General features: G+C 53.4%; 1 protein-coding gene across 1 annotated transcript; it reads left to right on the forward strand.

Moving 5' to 3' along the window:
* Positions 1 to 1306: 1306 nt before the first annotated feature.
* On the forward strand, positions 1307 to 18647 carry IL9R (interleukin 9 receptor). The gene is given in 12 exon segments (XM_038588865.1): positions 1307 to 1334; positions 4986 to 5099; positions 5402 to 5513; positions 5628 to 5657; positions 5659 to 5780; positions 6315 to 6460; positions 6660 to 6903; positions 7406 to 7496; positions 8852 to 8905; positions 8907 to 8986; positions 12997 to 13019; positions 17991 to 18647. Coding segments are annotated over 12 exon segments (1701 nt in total).
* The last annotated feature ends 267 nt before the right edge of the window (positions 18648 to 18914 follow it).

Consider the following 18914-nt stretch of genomic DNA (forward strand, 5'->3'; position numbering starts at 1 on the left):
AGTTTCAGCATCAGATGCTCTTCACTGGACAGGGAGCCTGCTTAAGATTCTTGCTCGCTCTCTGCCCCTTCCCCCCCTCAAAAAATAGATGTGTGATTTATGTTTCTCGCCATTCCTAAGTTGTTTCATGGGCTTGAACTTTTGATTTCATCTCTCTGTGGGTCCTGGTTGTTCTCAGACTCCAAACCTTACCCCAGATGTTTTGATGCACAGAACACACACATGCATCCTGAAATGTGACCTTATTTGGTACCCTAAAGAACACACAGCCAATAAGTAAATGAAAAGATGCATATCTTTACTAATAACCAGTGAAGTGTAAATGAAAGCAACACTGAAATATCTTTGCCTATCAGATAGGCAAAGATTTAAAAGACTGATAATGTACACTGTTGGTGACTTCTGGTGGAGTAGATGGTGGTATGTTCTTGGTGTGCCACTTGGTAGTACCTGTATTTTAAAATGCTGAACTTTGAATCTCACAGTTCCATCCCTAAAATTCTTTGTCCACAGGTACTCATTCTGCTTATTAAAGGTCCATGACCAGAATTGTTCACTGCCTTTGTTGAAAGTTGCATATATGCACCAGAAAGTAACATAATGTTATATGTCATATCTCAAAAAATAAAAATAGCTTATAGTGGCAGCAATCCAAATGTTCATCCGTAGGATTATTGAACCGTGGCACATACTACCATTAAAGGCAAAAAGCAGGTTTTTATGTGCTGACCTAAAGGATGTTGAAAATAGCCAGAGGAACAAGGAGTCTGCAAAGCTCAGCACAGTATGAGTCCATCAAACATGTGCATTTGTTTTCGCACCTTTGGAAGGATTTGGCCCAACTTCTCTCAGAAGCTCGCTCTGGGGTGAGATAAAGAGGGCTCATTTTTATATTTTTCCTGTATCATTTGTTTTCTTTAAGAGTGCATCACTTTTGTGTTTAGCACCCTCTCCAGGGGAGTTTGTCGGAATGAATCTAACAGACAATCTGCCAATCAATGGACAGGTCACCAATGTCCATGTTTGGCAACCTTGGGTGTTATGGGGAATGAAGGGTCATCCCACCTCCTAATTCCCAGGTTTATTATTAGTGGTGGCAGTTGTCTGTCAGGCCCACTTGGGACAGCTGCTCTGCTCTGCATCGTGGTTTCAGATGTGGGCGGCCTGTGTAAGCCTGCCATGGGGGGGGGGGGGCTCACATCACTGCTCACTGCAGTTATATCCTGAATCAGACTGAGAGGCTTTGCTGCAAACACAGGAACGGTCATCTCCAGGTCTGGAGGGTTGGGTTCCCTTCAGACTTGCCATGGGACCCAGAAAATGCATCTGGGAAGGTGAGTCTGGCAGTCAAGTCAGCCTGAGCCAATGGCAGAGAGGGGCCGGCAGCCCAGGCCCTGGGAAGAACCTGTGGATGAACCTTGGAAGCAGTGGGGAGAATCACCCTAGTCTTACCTCCTCCAGTGTCCTTTTCTTGGGTGTCTCCCAGAGACAGCATTTTGGCAATATTTGCTAAAGAATGACAGGCTGTCACTTCTAGGTGTGAGTATTGCTGGGCAGAGGGAAGAGTACTGAGTTTGTTAGGCAGAGTTTTTAGGTGTGGAAGAGACTTTTCTTCCTCAATAACTGAGCTAGGGGTTGTTCTGGGGCCAGATGGTCTGAGCTGTAAGGACCATGAGTGGAGATGAGGTACCAGTCTTGGGGTTGGCAAAACACCTTAAAACGCTATGTCCTGGGAGGGGGGCCTTCGGGCAGAAGAGGAGCCAGAGTCTGGGGATCTCCCCTTGGGGCTGTGGATAGGCAGCAGGTGACGGTGGGATCCCAGAAGGAAGGTCAACTTGGCCAAGCAGAAGAAGGAGATATGAGGGTTCGTGCTTAAGTCATGTCCCAGAGCGCTCTTCCCAGAGGTCTGAAGCATTAACACTATCTAGAGGCAAGGTCATAATTTCTTACCCTGTTGGGGCACAACATAAATCAGACACGTCTCCCTCTGGAAGAGCCTGGTATAAAGAGGCAGCATAGTTATGAGCTTTGCTGATGTGCCTACAAAGGAGCTATGAGGACATTTCGGGGCAGAGAAGGTCAGTTAACACTGACCTGTGGTAAGAGCAGGTGCATCATTTTCCTCCTTTTAGCCCCCAGGTCCCCCAGAACTGTGTCAATACCCTTACTCTAGACCTTTCCCCCAGCACTACCTGCTTCCCTGCTCCTGTCATGAGCTGACTGGCCTCGCCTGGGGGTGTCTGGTCTGGCCAGAGCGAGCTTCGTGAAGGAAGAGGCACCCGATGCTAAAGGAAGTCAGGCAGGGGGGATAGTGTGAGGTGGGTTAGGCCAGCAGGGGACCCAGAGTGAGTTCCACTGGCCCCTGTCCGCCTGTGCCCCTCAGACTTCCATCCTTGGCTCCCTTCTTCCTTCTGCCCTAGGTCCCTCCCCCTGTCCATGCCCACCTGAGGCCCACCTCAGCTTGTCTGTCTTGTCTGTCTCCGCAGCTCCGGCCTGGTGTTGCCATGGCTCCCAGACATGCACCTCCCCAGACCCAAATACGTGAGGGTTTGAATTGCTTCCTCTTTCCCCAGAAGAGGGAATAAAGTGCTAAATAAATGTCCAGTGATATAGCAACCTCCATTCCTCTATGTCTGCCAGCTTTCTGAGTGGGTACACAGAATGACAGGGATATCACTCCATTAAAAATGTAGTCTGTGTAAAAGGGGACAGTAAGTGGATCAGGTGAAGCCAACTTGGGAGGTTGTGTCACAAGGCACCCTGCCCTGGCGGGATTCCCCTGGGGGCCAGGGTGGGTGAGGGGCTGTGTCTGTCTGGAGACCTGCCCCTGGGTCTGACAGTGTATGTGGATTCTGAGGCAGGGGTCCCTGACTTCATGGTGGGCCAGGAAACCAGGGTAGGAAAGCTGTGAGGCCCCAGCAGTCAGACCTCATGGGCTGGACCTTGGCCCTGAGGTCATAGAGGAGATGGGTCCTGAGAAAGGAGCAGAGTGCTCATGGGCTGAAGGCAGTGTCGACCTGATGGGACAAGGGCAGTGCCAGATGGTGGCATCAGCTGTGCTCCCCAGCAGGACTGTCCTGAGGGGGAGATACTGGCTTCCCTTCTCCTGCTCTGACAGCCATCCTGCGAGATTGTCTAGTGTTGTCTGAGCTGTGACAAGATCTCCTGGTGTCCTCCCACTGCCTGTTCCAGGACCGGGGAGCGTGCGGATGGGGGTTTCTACAATGCCTGGCCCAGTGTCTGTAGTCAAATGTGTGGGTAGCCCCAAGGGGAGGCAGAGCAGTGGTGTGTGCCCTGGACAAGGTAGGCAGCTCCCAGGCTTGTGTGGACACTGGTTGAACATGTGCCTAGAATAGAGGTACCAGGTGCCAGATGTTGGGGAAGAGTTGCTGCTCTCCTTGGTCTTGGCTTCTCCTCTCAGAGGGTGGCAGCCCCACCCTGCCCAGCTTGCTTTGTAGACAGAAGTGTTCTCTGTGGAAAGAGTTCTCAGAGGACAGGCAGGGACCATCCCACCATGTAGGTCTCTGCTGCTCGCCCAGAGTGGGTCCTGACACTGGTAGCTCTCAGCTGTCCCTGCTCTGGGGTCTGTGGTGCTTGGAGCCCCCACCCCCACCCCATGCTCTCAAACCATCTGCTCCTCTATTGGCCTGTGGCAGGGCTGGCCCACTTATGCACAGACAGAGGGGTCCCTCCACCTAGAGCCTGGGTCAGCTCTCAGCTGGACAGTGGCTGCTGTGCCTCAGACCCCCCCAAATCTCGGTGTTCAATCTGATCCTGTCATCACCATCCTGACTGTGGGCTGTTGTAGGCTGCTCCCCCATCTCCACCCTGTCACAGGAGGGGACAGATGCTGTTGGGGTAAGCTCGCTACAGCCTCCCGTGCTATGGCTGCTGGTGCCAAGTGATGGGGGTGCAGTCTTCCTGAGCATGGATCTTAACAGGGGTCTGTCCTGTGGGCACCTGGACAGTCTCCTGGGCTGTTGACGTGGCATCTGCTGCCTGAGCATGTGCAGGCTCCTGGAGGGCTTACGTGCTGTGGTCTGTGAGTGCATCTGCTGCTTTTTTGCCTCCTTATCAGCCATCAGGCTTGCATAACCAGGATGGCCCTGCTTCCTGTTTAGAAACTATCAGCGCACCATCTGGAGCTACAAATGGGGTGATAGGACGTCAGCAGCCTCCCAGCACCCAGGCGCTTCCTAGCAGCAGCCCCTGTCCCCAGCTAAGCTCCCATCCCCCCAGGGATTCTGTTGCCCAGGTGGACCCCCCCCCCCCCCCGCACCAAGGGCCCTGCTCTTCTGAGGCACTCTCCTTTGTAGGGCGGGTAGCTCAGAACAGGGGTGCGGCCAGCCGAGCTGACAGAGGGGCAGCGCACAGCCTCTGCACTGCCACCCTCCAAATAGTCCTGGGTCAGAACACCAGAGTAGGTCTTTATTTGCGGGTCCAGCAGGGGAGGGCATGTGCAGATGTTGGCTGTGTGACCTGGGCGTGTGACCTGGGGCAAGGCTTTCCCCTCCCTGGGACTCGCTTATTTATAAGTGGGGACAGTGTGTCTACCTCGCGGGGCTGCTGGGGGGACTCAAGTGTTTGATGTGTGCTGCACTGGGGCACAAGGTCACCCTAACCCCAGGTGCCCTGTGTGATAGCGACGGGGGCTGTGCCGGCAGGGGGTGCCCATGCCAGATAGGATGCTTCTAGGCACACTCAGACACACAGCGGGCTCAGAGTCCAGAACCCTTCAGGAGAAGTGGGTTTGAGGGCAGTGTGGCCATGAGTCTGCGCTGTGGCCAGCAGGTGTTTTGGAGCGTCAGTGTCTCAGGAGCACAGCTGAGCAGGTGGTGCCCCATCTCTGCACGGCCCGTGGTGATGGTACAGGCAGTGACCCACTCAGAGCTCGCGGCCAGGAGCATGCCCCATGGGGAGCAGCCCTCAGGTGGGTCTCATGGGGAGCATCCCGTGGGGAGCGCTCTCAGCCCAGTCCTTTGCAGGCTGGTCCCTGGAGAGAGAGGCCCTGCTGCCAGAGTGGAGCACCTGGCTCCTGATCTGCACCTGTGTCAGCACCTGGGTCGGGCCTGGAGTCTCCATCCACGGGGAAGGAGGAGGTGAGGGCTACCACCAGTGTCTGTGTGAGGTGGGTTGGTGGAGAGCTTGGGGGGCAGGGCTGCCATCTCTCACCCCACAGGGAAGGGTTTGGCGGGAAGGGTGCTGGGCATGTCCTCAGGGACCTGCCTGGACTTCATTCCCGCCCATGTGCTGGGGGTCAGAGCCCATCACCTCCCAGCCGTGCCCGTGATGCCTTCTTTTGGGATCATCCTCGGGGGACTTCCTTGTCAGAGTGTCAGCTGCCAGGCCCTGAGGCAGCCACGGGGGTGGGGGTGGGGCTCCAAGCCATTACTGTTCCCAGGGCTCGAGGCTGGATCTTTCACCTGCCTCAACAACAATGTCCTAAGGATTGACTGCCACTGGTCTGCCCCAGAGCTGGGTCAGGGCCCCAGTCCCTGGCTCCTCTTTACCAGGTGAGTCTGAAGGGATAGGCTCCATGAGGGCCATGATGGTGGGATTCCTGTGAGGGCAGCAGCAGGGCTGGGCTGGTGTGGTGAGCCCTTGATGCCCACCTACTCCCTTTACAGCAACCACATGCTGGGCAGCAAGCATAGATGTGGTGCCGCCGCCTGAGGAGGTGCTCATGCCTTCCAACAACTTCACCATCACTTTCCACCATTACGTGTCTGGGAAGGAGCAGGTCAGCTTGGTGGACCCACAGTACCTGCCCTGGAGACACAGTGAGGCCTGGGCTGGGGTACCTGGACAGGGAACATCTGAAGCTTCAAGGGGATTGGGAGGCAAGATCCCATTGCCCTTAACCTCCATGGCCCAGTGAATGTTCTCCGTCCCTGCTAAGAGAGGCCCAGGGCTGGGAGGGCAAGAGCCCACTGCTTACCGGAGAGGCAGGGCTTTGGAGGAGGATGAAGATTTAGTACTTCAGGTTGGGGCAAGGGTACAACTTGAGTCACTTGAAATGCACTTCAGTCATAGCAGGAGGGACTCCAGTAAGACACCGGCCGGCACTTCCATAGCAGCTTGTGAAGGAAGATGCGGGCAAGATTTGAAATCACCTTGTCTGGCTGCAGGGGCTGGAGGAACTCACTGTCTTCGTGTTGCACCTGGGCCCTCCCTGGGAGACCTGCCTCCCAGTGAGGCCCCTGATCTGGGAGGGGAGGGCTTTGACCATGTCCCCCCCATCCCAGCATCTTTCAGACCTCCCAGTTCTGGGCATCCTGACAGACATGCCCTCATGTAGCCTCACTGTGTTTCAGTGAAGTTGGACCCTCCCTCGGACTTACACAGCAATGTCAGCTCTGGGTCCTATGTCCTGACCTGGGGCGTCAGTCCTGCCTTGGAGCCTCTGGCCACCATCCTCAGCTACGAGTTGGCCTTCAAGAAACAGGAAGAGGCCTGGGAGGTAATGCTGGGCTGACTCTCTCTCCTGGGAGCAGCAGCTCAGTGCACCTGCATTAAGTGCGTGTAGGCCCGTGTGCTGTGCATGTGTACCTGTGCCCACGTGCGTGTGCTTGGTCATGTATATGTGTGCGTGTGGGTTCTTGAGGGTCAGTGGACCCTGTCTCACCCTCACCGCCTGCTAACTGTTCTCTGCCCCACAGCAGGCCCGGCACAGGGATCACATTGTCGGGGTGACCTGGCTCACCCTTGAAGCTATAGAACTGGACCCTGGCTCCAGCTATGAGGCCAGGCTGCATGTCCAGATGGCCACACTGAAGGAGGAGATGGTGCAGGAGCAGCACCGTGAGGGCCAGTGGAGCGAATGGAGCTAGTCTGTGTGCTTCCCATCTCCTCAGAGCCCTGTTCAAGGTGGGGGTCTCCCTCCTAGAGGGACTCCCCTCACTCGTGCATCATACCGTCCCACCCTCTCACCCTCTTGGAACCCCCTCCCTGAGGCAGTCATGCCCCAGCTGACCACCCTCCCTGGAGACAGGAGAGTTTTAAGGAGGAAACAACCACCTGCTAAATATTGGGCCTCTCCGAACCTGTGGTTGTTGTCTGTCGCTGGTGTGAGTGTGGCCCCGGGTGGCACACCAGGCCTGTGCTTCTGTCTCTGGAGCCTGGACATTGTCCCTGTCCTGAAGGAGGGCAGGGCTGACCCCTGTGAACTGGTGGGAAGGGGTCTGACCCTGATGACCTTGCAGATGTAAGAGGTGAGGGCCAGGGGCAGGTGATTCATTAGCAGGCATGACACAATCCCTGTGGCCTATGAGCAAATTTCCAGTGTGGCCCAGGGCACTCCTAGGGGTGCTTTGCCATGTGCATTTGGAAGAACATCCTGGTGCCACAGAGGCTCACAGCCCTGGGCCCTTCCTTCCCGTGGGTTCTCACCTGTTCTTGCTTCGAGGATAGCCCAACAGCAGCACCCTTGTTGCTGTGCCCGTCTTTCTGCTGCTGACCAGCCTGACCTACCTCGCAGTGTTCAAGCTTTCACCCAGGTTGGTAGCCAGGGTGTGTGTGTCTGTGTGCACACGTGCTATTGTGCTAGCATGTCTCTGTGTGAGTTTCTGTGTGCATGTTCATGTGTGCAGATGTGAGTCAGTGTGTGCGTGTGTAGGTGTGTGGTAGGTGGGGCATCTCGGGCCAGACCGGTCATTGCTCCCCACTGTCTGGTCCTGGATGGGGCGGGGGTTTTGAAGCCTCTGCCCTGGACCCGTGGAGAGTTCCCCAGTTGATGGGTGTGTTGGGGGCCCTATGGCTCCAAAGAGGCCCAGAAGAATCCAAATTCATCGGGCCCAAGCCACCCAAGATCCTCATATCTGGCTTTTGGAGGTGCTCTGTGGTTTGCTCATGTTTAAACACTTTCCACAAAAATGCAGTCTTGGGAATCTGCTGTGCTCAGAGTCCTGGTGAATGCCCCAGAGAACAAAACAGGCATGGCCCCGTTGGCAACCATCACCCCTGTCAGGTCATAGGAGGGGGCCCGTAGGAGACGGACTGGGTGTGGACTGGCAGCAGAAAGGATGCGAGGAAGTGGGAACAATAGAGTGGGGTGTTGTGGGGGGAGTGGGTGGGGGGGTGGGGAAGGAGATGGCTGGGTGGGCTGTGGCGGCCGGACTTGACCTGGGAGCACAGGAAAGCTCTTGAACCACGTGAAACTATGTGACAAGGCCTGGTTTGTATTTTGAGAATAGATTTGAGTGGGGGGAGGACCCACCTGGAGGCCTTGGTGGTGTCCAGAGGGTGTCGATTTGCTTGGAGCCAGCAGGAGAAGTAGAGAGGGAGCCATGTGGAGGGAATTGGCAGGCCTTAGGAAGAGAAGCCGAGGGGGCAGATGAGCTGTGACCTGTGGACCCCTGAGGTGGGGAACTGAGGCTGGGGAGGCTGATGTGGACTTGCTATGTCAGAGTCCTGAGCCACATCTTTGTGGGGGGCCAATGGGTCTGGTCTGTTGCTCAGGGAGGAGTCAGGTGGGGCAGTGAGCTGCCTCCTGGCTGCTAGGGGCACACATGTGCCTCACTCTGGGAGGAGGACGCGAGGGCTCTCCCTGTGGCCTTAAACCCACTATTGCAGCTCACCCTGTAAAGGACACGTGTCTTGGTGTAAGGAGCCCTATGGGGTCATCAGCCCAGGAGGCTGCACGGGCACATGCTGGGTCTTGCCCTGAGAGCAGGTCTGCCCCCAGCTAGAGGTGAGAGAGGCAGCAGCACAGATGAGGCAGGGCTGCCTCTGGCTGGAAGGGAGTGAAGCTCCCACGGGACCTCAGGCCTCCTGGAACTGGGGCCTCCGAGGACCCCCCTCCCCCAACCCCTTGGGTGTGCGTAGGCCTCTAGCTGTCCTCTCCTGGCCTCAGGATGAAGAGAAGCTTCTACCAGAACGTACCCTCTCTGGCGCCATTCTTCCAGTCCCGCTAGTGTGCACCACGGGGACTTCCAGGTGCATGCACAGCCTGTGGCAGGAGTGGGAGTGGGGCTGGGGTCACCCACAGGTTTGGCCTGCCCAGGATGTGGGCTTCGGTGAGAGCGGGAGCTAGTGTGGGAGCCTTTGTCAGTGCTTTGAGCTTTTTTTGGTATACGTAGTGGGTTTAAATTTACACACTGTGTCTCAAATGCATCAAAACAATTAGCTGTATTCTCTATTGCGGGTTTCTTTTTGTTTTGGAGGGAGTAGCAGCCCCTGAAAGGTAGATGGTCATTTTGTGGTGCAGACTATGGTGGTGTCCTGCAGCTGCCATGTGTCTTGTGCCTGCTTCTTTGAAGATGTCTGTGGGGAGGGTCTGGTGCTGGTGCTGTCCTTGGGGCCCTCGGTGGTCTGTGGGCTACTGCTCTGGTGGTTGCTATGGAGCTCCTGGCCCTTCCTTGTTCCCCTGGGTAGTGTGCTGGCACCCTGGCCACTGAGCACACCCCACATACCCCCTTTGTAGTGCCCTGGTGAGCACCACCAGCGGGGTCTTCACATCAGACCCCTCCAGTTCCCTCTGGCCTGGGGGCTCTTGCCCTCTGGGCTCCAGCAGGTGGTTTCAAGTTCCCCACTGCTGGTAGAAGATGGCATGTGATGCTTCCTGGGGTTCTTGGGCCTGTTCTTCCCCGATCCCCCTGCCATTGCTGGGCTTCCCTCTGCCTCATCATTGTGTCTCTAAAAAGGGAGCCCAGAAAAAAAAATTTAGAAAGGGAGTCCAATTTTCAGTTTTGGATTGTTGTACAAAAGTATAACTCGAGACTTAAAGCAGAGCATCTTGTCTTTGGTGGAGGCCACCTCCTTCTCTCAGGTAGTGGCCGGACCCCTGAGGTCATCTGGGCTGCACGCACCCAGCCCTACTTTGGAGACCCATGTCACCTGCCAAGTTATTTAGACCCCTCAGGGGTAGGGTGGGCGTGGGGGTGGTCTAGAGCCATGGGTCAGCTCTCCAGGGAGCAGGGCAGTAACAGAGGGCAAGGTATGTGTGGTCCATTTGGTGGTGGTTCCTGGTCTCACCTAGGAAATACTTCCCTTTAGGAGATGGGGGGCCTCTTGTGGCCCCACGGAGGGGTACAGGTCTGCTGCCCTCAGCCTAAAGGTATCATTCCCGACAGCGTCTCTGTGTGAGTGTGTGAGTGTGTGGGTGGGGGGTCCAGGAGAGGGGCACAGTCTCTGTAGCCCATGGAAGCGGCCGAAGCAGCAGCCAGGGACTTTCTCTGTCCTTGGCACCTGTCACTACCTGTACCCTGTTTCGGGCTGCTGTGAGCACCATGTGGTGAGGTGGGGCATTACTAAGGGTCCTGGGCTACTGATAGGCTGGCACGTGGGGGTAAGATAGAATGTTCCGAGCACAGTCACTGTTTGGACTCTGGGCGAGGATTTCAGGAGAGCTTCTTGGAGGAGGAGGGAAGGCTGCTTCCAGAGAGAGTCCTGAACATGCGGCCTGAGCCCTTCCCCTACCCCCACCCCATGCTCTCTGTACTAGACCTGGATCAGGGCCCACATAACTGGCCTGCTGCCGAGCCCAGACCCTGTCAGTTCCCCACAAGCAGCCTCGGAGTGCAGTGTCCAGGAGGTCATTGCGTGGCTGACCTATGACCCAGTGGATCCCTGGCAGTCAGTGGTCCCAGAGGACGAGGAGGAGGGCCCTGGGTGCTGGCTTCCCAGGGGCTGTGCTGGGAGCAGGGCATGTGCTACATGGAGGGCAGCCACCTGCCTACCTGCCGCAAGAGGACTGAGCACCCCCCCAGGCCAGCTCCCCCACAGAGGGCAACAGTGGTGACTGGGCTGCTCTGGGGGCTGCTACCCCTCTACCTTCCCAGGAAGCACACGGAGCTCTGGGCCCAGCCAGGCTTTGGCCCATGGCCTTTCTGGTGACCAGCATAGCCTGGATGCCTGGCGAGGAAGTACCTTTGTGGGAGTCGGTCATGGTGAGAGGAAAGACCCTGCTGAATGGGTTGCATGAGGACCTCAGGGTGTTGGCCTCGCTCCTACCCTCTGCAGTGACTGGGTGTGATCTAGAGCCCCGACTTGGCCAGCTGCATAATGTCCATTTTGCGGAAAATGGACCAAAGTCTCTCTGAGAATGGAGCCTCTGCACAGACATCCTGTCTGGACAGAGGCCAGCGGGTGACCCCTTCCTCCCTCCCCTCCCCTCCCCTCAGCATCCTGCCACTCAGCACCCCCACCCTGGCCCACCACTTCCCTCCCTGCTTTCTGGCTTCACTCGGACCCCTCAGAAAAGATGGGTGTGGGCCCACCGCCTGTTCTGCCCTCACCCCCTTAAAGGGTCTGCCTGCACCCAGCAGACTCAAGGGAGGTGCTAGGACCTCTTTCTGTGCCTTCCTGAGGTCCCTCTCCTCCTGAGATTAGAAGGGGTCCAGTGGGTCTTTCAAACCACTGCTGGCTGGGAGAGGGGCCAGAGGAGCACAAAGGGATGGGGTCAGTCTATTATCGGGCTCTCTGGGGTTGGAGGTGCTGAGGTTTTACACGTAGGGTCAAGTGGAGGTGGAGGTGCCTACCCCTGGGGATCTGGTGACCCCTGTGGTCCACGCAGAAGAAAGCACTTGCAGCCCTAGGCTTCCAAAGGCACAGGCCCCCTCTGCCTCAGACAGGCTTCCCCCTCCCCTTTGCATGCCAGTGGCGCCCCTGGGGGTTTACGGGGAGCCTCAGAGGAGCCAGACTGTGGTCAGCAGGGGTGAACCAGGACCCAGAATGTATTTTTAGCATGTAGAGAGCAGGAAGGGTGTGGACAGAAGTGAGGTGCAGACATCTTTAGTTCTAACCAAGTATTAAAAAAAATAGCTTGAATTCACTTCCTGGAGCTGACCCCTGGGCTGGTATCAGAGCAGCAACTGTGTGGCCCTTGTGGCTACCCAGGGATCCTGCATGTGACGAGTGACCACCCACAGCTGGGACGCCTGTTCTGCGTGGCTGGAGACACTGTATCTGTGAATCACATTTTCTCTCAGTGACATGCAGAGACCCAACTTTGGGCTGGAGCTTGAACATGCACCCCTTGGAGGCTGCGTGATGGGAGGTGAGCCATGCTTGCCCCTTTGGCCACGTCGCTCTGAGTTCCCCTGAGCAAGTCGCCTGCATACCTCTGTGCCCAGAAAACTCTGGCTTCCCCCTTTGGAGATGAGATGACCCTTGGACATTGTGTGCTCTGAGATCCAATTCACAGCAGAGCCAGGTTGGGAGATCTTGGGAGGAGGAAGTTGCTGAGCACCGGGTTCTGAAGGAGTCAGAGAGCCAGCGACTGGGAACCCCAGTCCTTGATGCGGCTGCTGTTTCCAGGGAGTTGGGTGCATGATGCTGCTGGAGCTCGAGGGCCCCACACGTGGCTGGCTGGACCATGGAAGGCCTGGAAGGCCAGACTGAGGGCAGCAAGGGAAGGGGACTCTCCCTGACGGGGGAGGATGTCCAACAGTTTCTCTTGGCTTAAAAATTCAAAAAAAATCTTAAAAACAAACCATCTCTCCCCTTAACGTGGGGGCTGAACCCACATCCCTAAGATCAAGACTTGCATGCTCCACTGACTGAGCCAGCCAGGCGCCCCTCTTTCTTTCTTTTTCAGTGTGGTGAAATCCACATAATTTAACCCTCTTTCAAAGTGTACAGTTCAGTGACATTCAATACATGGTGATGTTGTCTGACCATTGTCACTCCCACAGGAAATCCCCTTCCCGTTAAGCAGTCGCTCCCCCCGGGCCCTCCGAAGGCCCTTGCCTGCTCCCCGTCTCCATAGATTCGCCTCTTCTGGGCATTTTGTAGAAATGGAGTTATATGATACGTGACTTTTTCCACGGCCTTTTTCCTCAGCATAGTGTTTTCAAGGTTCGCCCACTTTGCAGTATCAGTGCCTCAACCCTTACTGTGACTCGATGGTATTCCATTGTGTGGAGGGACCGCACCTAGCCATTTTGCTCAACCCTTGGGCTGTTACCAGTTTTTCCCTGTTGTGAGCAGCACTGCTGTGAACATTCATGTAAAAGTTGTTTCAGTACCTGTTTTCTAAGTTTTTGTGTATATTCCTAGGAACGGAATTGCTAGATCATATGGTAACTCTATGTTTAGAATTTTTGAGGAACTGCCAAGCTGTTCTCCACAGTGACTTCAGCATTTTACATCAATGATGTACTCAGGTTACAATTTCTCCACATCCTCACCAACTGTTGTTAGTGTCCTTTAAAAAAATGTTTTTTAAGTTTCTTAATTTAAATAATCTCTGCATCCAATGTGGGGCTTGACTCACGACCCTGAGATCGAGAGTCCCATGCTTGGGGTGCTTGGGTGGCACGTTCGATTTGAAGTGTCCAACTCTTGGTTTCTGTTCAGGTCATGATCTTGGGGTCATGCAATCGAGCCCCATGTAGGACTCAGCACTCGGTATGGCATCTGTTTGGGATTCTCTCTCCCTCTCCCTCTGCAACTCTCATTCATTCTAACTCTCTCTGAAATAAATAATCCTAGAAAAAAAAAAAGTCACATGCTATTCCAACTAAGTCAGCCAGGCATCCCTTAAATCACTGTTCTGATGGGTATAAAGTGGTACCTCAGTGTGATTTTGATTTACATTTTCCTGATGGTTGGTTATGTTGAACATCTTTTCATGGGCTTCTTGTATGTCTTCTTTGGAGAAAATCCTGTTCAAGTCCTTTGCCTATTTTTTAATTGGATTGCTTGTCCTTGTGGTGTTGAGTTGTAGGAACTCTTTATATATTCTGATATCAAAGTCATATCAGATATTCCATTTCCAAACATTTTCTTAAATTCTGAATGTTATTTGGTGTCATATACAACAAATCATGGCCTAATCCAAACCCAACAAACACATGAAAAGATGCTTAACATCCTTATACATCAGGGAAATGAAAATGAAAACCACAGTGAGATGCCATTTCACACCCAGGGAATGGCTGTTATCTAAAAAAATGGATGTGAAAAAATTGAAATTATCATGCTCTGTGGATGGAGTTGAGAAAAAATACTGGTGAGGGTTACACATCAATGTGAATATTCACTTAAAAATGTTGAAAATGGGACATCTGGGTGGCTCAGTTGTTGAGCGTCTGTCTGCCTTTGGCTCAGGGCGTGACCCCCGGGGTCCTGGGATCGAGCCCCATATCAGGGTCCTTGCAGGGAGCCTGCTTCTCCCTCTGCCTCTATCTCTGCCTCTCTCTCTGTGTCTTTGTTGAATAAATAAATAAAAATTTAAAAAATATGTTGAAAATGGTAAATTTTGTTATGTGTATTTTGCCATAATTAAAAATAAAAATTAATGAGAGGAAAACTTTGTTATGTTATCACACCCTCAAAGAAAATCAATGTAAGGATTGGTCCTGCAGGACACCTGGGTGGCTCAGCGATTGAGTGTCTGCCTTTGGCTCAGGGCGTGATCCTGGAGTCTCGGGATCGAGTCCCACATCGGGTTCCCTGCACGAAACCTGCTTCTCCCTCTGCCTATGTCTCTGCTTCTCTCTGTGTGTCTCTCATGAATAAATAAATAAAATCTTTCTTTAAAATCTCTAAAATTAGGAGTGTAGACATAGGCTGGAAGACTTGCATATATTTCCTTACATTGTCATCTGAGCAGATTTAGTTCCCATGGTATACAAGTTTTTTTATACAATTCTCTATAAAAAGGGCTTTTGGAAGAGACGGCTGGCACTAGGAACTAAGATAATGAATACAGGAGCCAGGATAATCCTGAAGTATCAGAAAGTGAATACCAATAATGAAAATCCTACCAAGTTGAAATTATGTCAAAGGAAACAGGAGACAACAGAAAGAGCCACAGCAGGAATAAATTGATCGAACACTCTACTGGTGGAATGAAACCAAAGCCTAAAATAACTACCAGGTGTTCACACTGGTAAAGATAACATATTACATAGACTTTTCTTTTGTAATGAGTAGAAAACAATGCACAATTCCAAATGCCTGATGTAGACAGCCATCCATCACAGAGGTGGAGCTAAATCTATGAAACATCTGACCATTTCCTCCTCAACACTGTCAAGGTCATTGAAATGAGGAGAATCTCAGAAATTGTCAGAGCCAAGAAGAGTCTGAAGAGATATGATGACCACATGTCATGTGGTGCCACACACAGGACCTTGGAGCAGCAAAACTAGAACAGAGGGGAACTGGACACAAAATGAACTTCAGTTAAGATATTGGTTCACCAACTGTGACAATTCTGGGGAGAAAAGAGAATAGAAATTAAAAGTCAAATAAGAGAGGGGGACCTGGGTGGCTCAGCTACTTAAGTGTCCGACTCTTGATCTCAGATCAGGCCTTAATATGAGGGTTGTGAGTTTAAACCTTGCATTAAGCTCCACACTGGGTGTGAAGCCTATTTAAAATAAAATTTTGAAATAATTTTTGGGACGCCTGGGTGGCTCAGCAGTTGGGCGTCTGCCTTTGGCTCAGGGCGTGATCCTGGAATCCCGGGATCAAGTCCCACAGCAGGCTCCCTGCAAGGAGGCTGCTTCTCCCTCTGCCTATGTCTCTGCCTCTCTCTATGTATCTCTCGTGAATAAAACAATAAAATCTTTTTTAAAAATTTAAAATATTTTAAAAATCTAATAGAACACTGGAACACTGGAAGCCTAGAGAAAATGGGTAACTTCCAAGTAAAAACAGTAACAAAATGGGCCCTGAGATGATGAAAACAGAAACAGACCAATGAACAGGTTATTGGGTCATAAGGGTGTGGTCTCCCTTAAAAGAGACCCCAGCACGTTCCCTCCAAGTGAGGATAAAACAAGTCTGCTGCTGGGGGATCCCTGGGTGGCTCAGTGGTTTGGCGCCTGCCTTTGGCTCAGGGGCGTGGTCCCAGGGTCCCGGAATTGAGTCCCACATCGGGCTCCATGCATGGGGTCTCCTTCTCCCTCTGCCTGTGTCTCTGCCTCTCTTTCTGTGTGTCTTTCATGAATAAATAAATAAAATATTTTAAAAAACAAGTCTTCTGCCAGAGATACCCTAATCTCAGACGTGCACCCTCCAGAACTGTGAGAAATAAATGTCTATTGTTTATAAGCCACCTGGTGTATGATATTTTGATAGCCTAAATTAACTGAGATGGTCAGCAATGATGTACAGAACAAATGGACATGAAATGAAAAAAACTACAGCTCAAAAATTAAGGTTCTTAGGTATAAATCTAACAATGTACATAAAAATATTCATAAAACATTAAAACAGATGAGAGAAATCAAATAACATATAAATAAATGCGCTTTTTGCCTCAGTGCATCCAAGAGAGAACAGGATGGCTCACCAACAACTGTACTGGAGCCATCCAAGGAACTTGGGTCAGGGTTCCTTTTTTCCACCTCTGCTCAAACCTATGCAGTCTGACCCAGAAATACTGCCTCAATAGGTGCTGCCAGAGTTTTTATCGGTCCATGAGGGATACCAGCTTCAGTAAATTGGATTAAATGAGTCTCCTTGAATGAGCCATCCCATTCAAGATCCCCATCCCATCTGCCTCAATTCAGATATCCAAAATAACCCCCCCTTTAAAAGATTTTATTCATCTATTCATGAGAGACACAGGCAGAGGGAGAAGCAGGCTCCCTGCAGGGAGTCCGAGGCCGGACTCGATCTTGGGATTCCAGGATCATGCCCTGAGCCAAAGGCAGAGACTCAACTGCTGAGCTATGCTGGTGTCCCCAGGATAACCCCTTAATGTTGACTCACTGTAGATAAAATAAAAATACTTCAATTATGAAAAAAACATAGATAACTGCAAAGATATTCCTTGTCCAGGAGCAAAGCACTTGATATTGCTTTTTTTCCCTAAGATTTTGTTTATTTATTAGAGAAAGCATGAGAGGGGGGAGGGTCAGAGGGAGAAACAGACTCTTCACTGAGGTGGGAGCTCAATGCAGGATTCAGTGCAGGGCTGGATCCTGGAACTTGATCCTGGGAGATCAGGATCATGATGTGAGCTGAAGGCAGACGCTTAACTAACTGAGCCACCCAGGTGTCCTATACTCAATATTGTTAAAATGGCAATTATTTGTTTTTTAAGATTTTATTCATGAGAGAGAGAGAGAGAGAGGTCTGAGCCACTGAGGCTACCCAAATAAAATATTTTAAGAAAAGATTTTATTTATTTGAGAGAGACAGTTACTGACACAGAGCATGAGCAGGGGGCAGAAGGTAGAGGCAGAGGGAGAACCAGACTCCGCACTGAACAGGGAGCTCCATGCCAGGCTGGGTCCCAGGACCCAGGGATTATGATCCCAGAGGTAGGCAGACTGTTAACCAACTGAGCCACCCAGGTGCCCAATACTTGTGTATTTTAAGTTTATCTGCAATCTTGTGTGAATTTTACTGTAAGTTATAAAGTTTTTGTGTACATTTTATATCCTTTCCTTTTTTAGAAAGACTTTGAGGGCAGCCCCGGTGGCGCAGCGGTTTAGCGCCGCCTGCAGCCCAGGGCGTGATCCTGGAGACCGCGGATGGAGTCCCACATCGGGCTCCCTGCATGGGGCCTGCTTCTCCCTCTGCCTGGGTCTCTGCCTCTCTCTCTCGCTGTGTCTCTCATGAATAAATAAAAAATAAAATCTTTAAAAAAAAAAAGACTTTGACACAGAGAAAGAGCACCAGCAGGCAGAGCAGCAGTCAAAGGGAGAGGGAGAAGCAGACTCCCCGCTGAGCAAGTAGCCGCTTGTGGGCCTGGACCAACCCCAGGGCCCCAGGATTATGGCCAGAGCTGAAGGCAGACGTTTAACCGACTGAGCCACCCAACGGCCCGCATTCTATATGCTTTCCAGTTAATTGTTCCTTAAGTATTTCTGGAGAAGCTGGGATATTTTACTCCGTTTCACTGAGAAAGTTCTAGCATTTATTGGATTCAGCTGGGCCCTGGGAGGGGCGGGCGCTTCCCCTGAACTAAGTGCACTCGAGTCCCGCACCGCCTCCACCGCCCCCCGGGGGTGCCCCAGCCCAGCTCCCGACCAGACCAGCGCAGGGCGGCAGGTGAGGTCCAGAGGCCTAGTCTCTGCCTGTTATGGCAGGAGGCCCGCCTTCTCCGCCTCCGCCGCGGAGGTGGGGCCGCGTCCACGCGGGCCGGAGACCCTCAGGACCCGCGGCGGGAGGAGCAGGTGAGGAGACGCCGCCGAGCGGGGTTGCTGGGGGCCGTGCTCACAGGACCAGCGGAGGATGCCGCGCTGCACCGACGCGGGGGTTTCCGGGCCGTGTTTGCGGTGACCTGGGGTCCCGCGCAGGGCCATGCCGGGGCTAGGGTGTACCCCGTTTCTGGGCTCGGGATCCCGTGGGAAGCTGCGCTCAGCCGTGTTATGTGCCACACGGATTCGGGTCCTGCAGCCCCTCAGGCCGTTTGCAGCCGGGGAGCTCCCGCCGCCGCCGCCTCCGCCTGCAGGGTCCTCTCGCGTCTACACTGCTTCGGGGCTGTTGGCTCCGTGCGCGTGACCACGCCGGTGGGAGGTCGGAAGGACTGCGCTGACTGCGTAGACAGCCTCGGGGAGCGGTATTTTCACAGCATCGGGTCTTCCGGTCGCCGAGCACGGAGGGTCCCAGTGGCCGCGTGTCGCCCTGGGTGTCCCCGGGGGTGCGGGTCGGGGAGCAGGCCTGTCACCTGTTCATTATTCCCTGGGGAGGGAGGCAGCTGGGCGGCTGTGTCGGAGGAGCGTTCCTGGAGAGCAGCAGGTTGAGACATGGAGGCTCCTCAGGGCCGGGCTGCAGGGGGTCAGGGTCTCCTGTCGCGGGGTGTCTCTCCTGCGGGGTCCTCCTGCTGGGGCCTGTCCTGGACATGGGAGCGGGGCCCCCCTCCAGCCTCCCCTCCTAAACACCCCACTTCATTCACTGTCACACTTGTCACTAGGCTTTGCTAGAGGGCTGTGGAAAGTTGGAAATCTGAATCCCCTGCTTCTTCTGCGCCGCAGACACAGGAGCCTCCGGGGTAACCATCCTGCAGGCCT

The sequence above is a fragment of the Canis lupus genome, chromosome X, assembly GCF_011100685.1.
Source record: "Canis lupus familiaris isolate Mischka breed German Shepherd chromosome X, alternate assembly UU_Cfam_GSD_1.0, whole genome shotgun sequence".
In the NCBI taxonomy this organism is placed as follows: domain Eukaryota; kingdom Metazoa; phylum Chordata; class Mammalia; order Carnivora; family Canidae; genus Canis; species Canis lupus.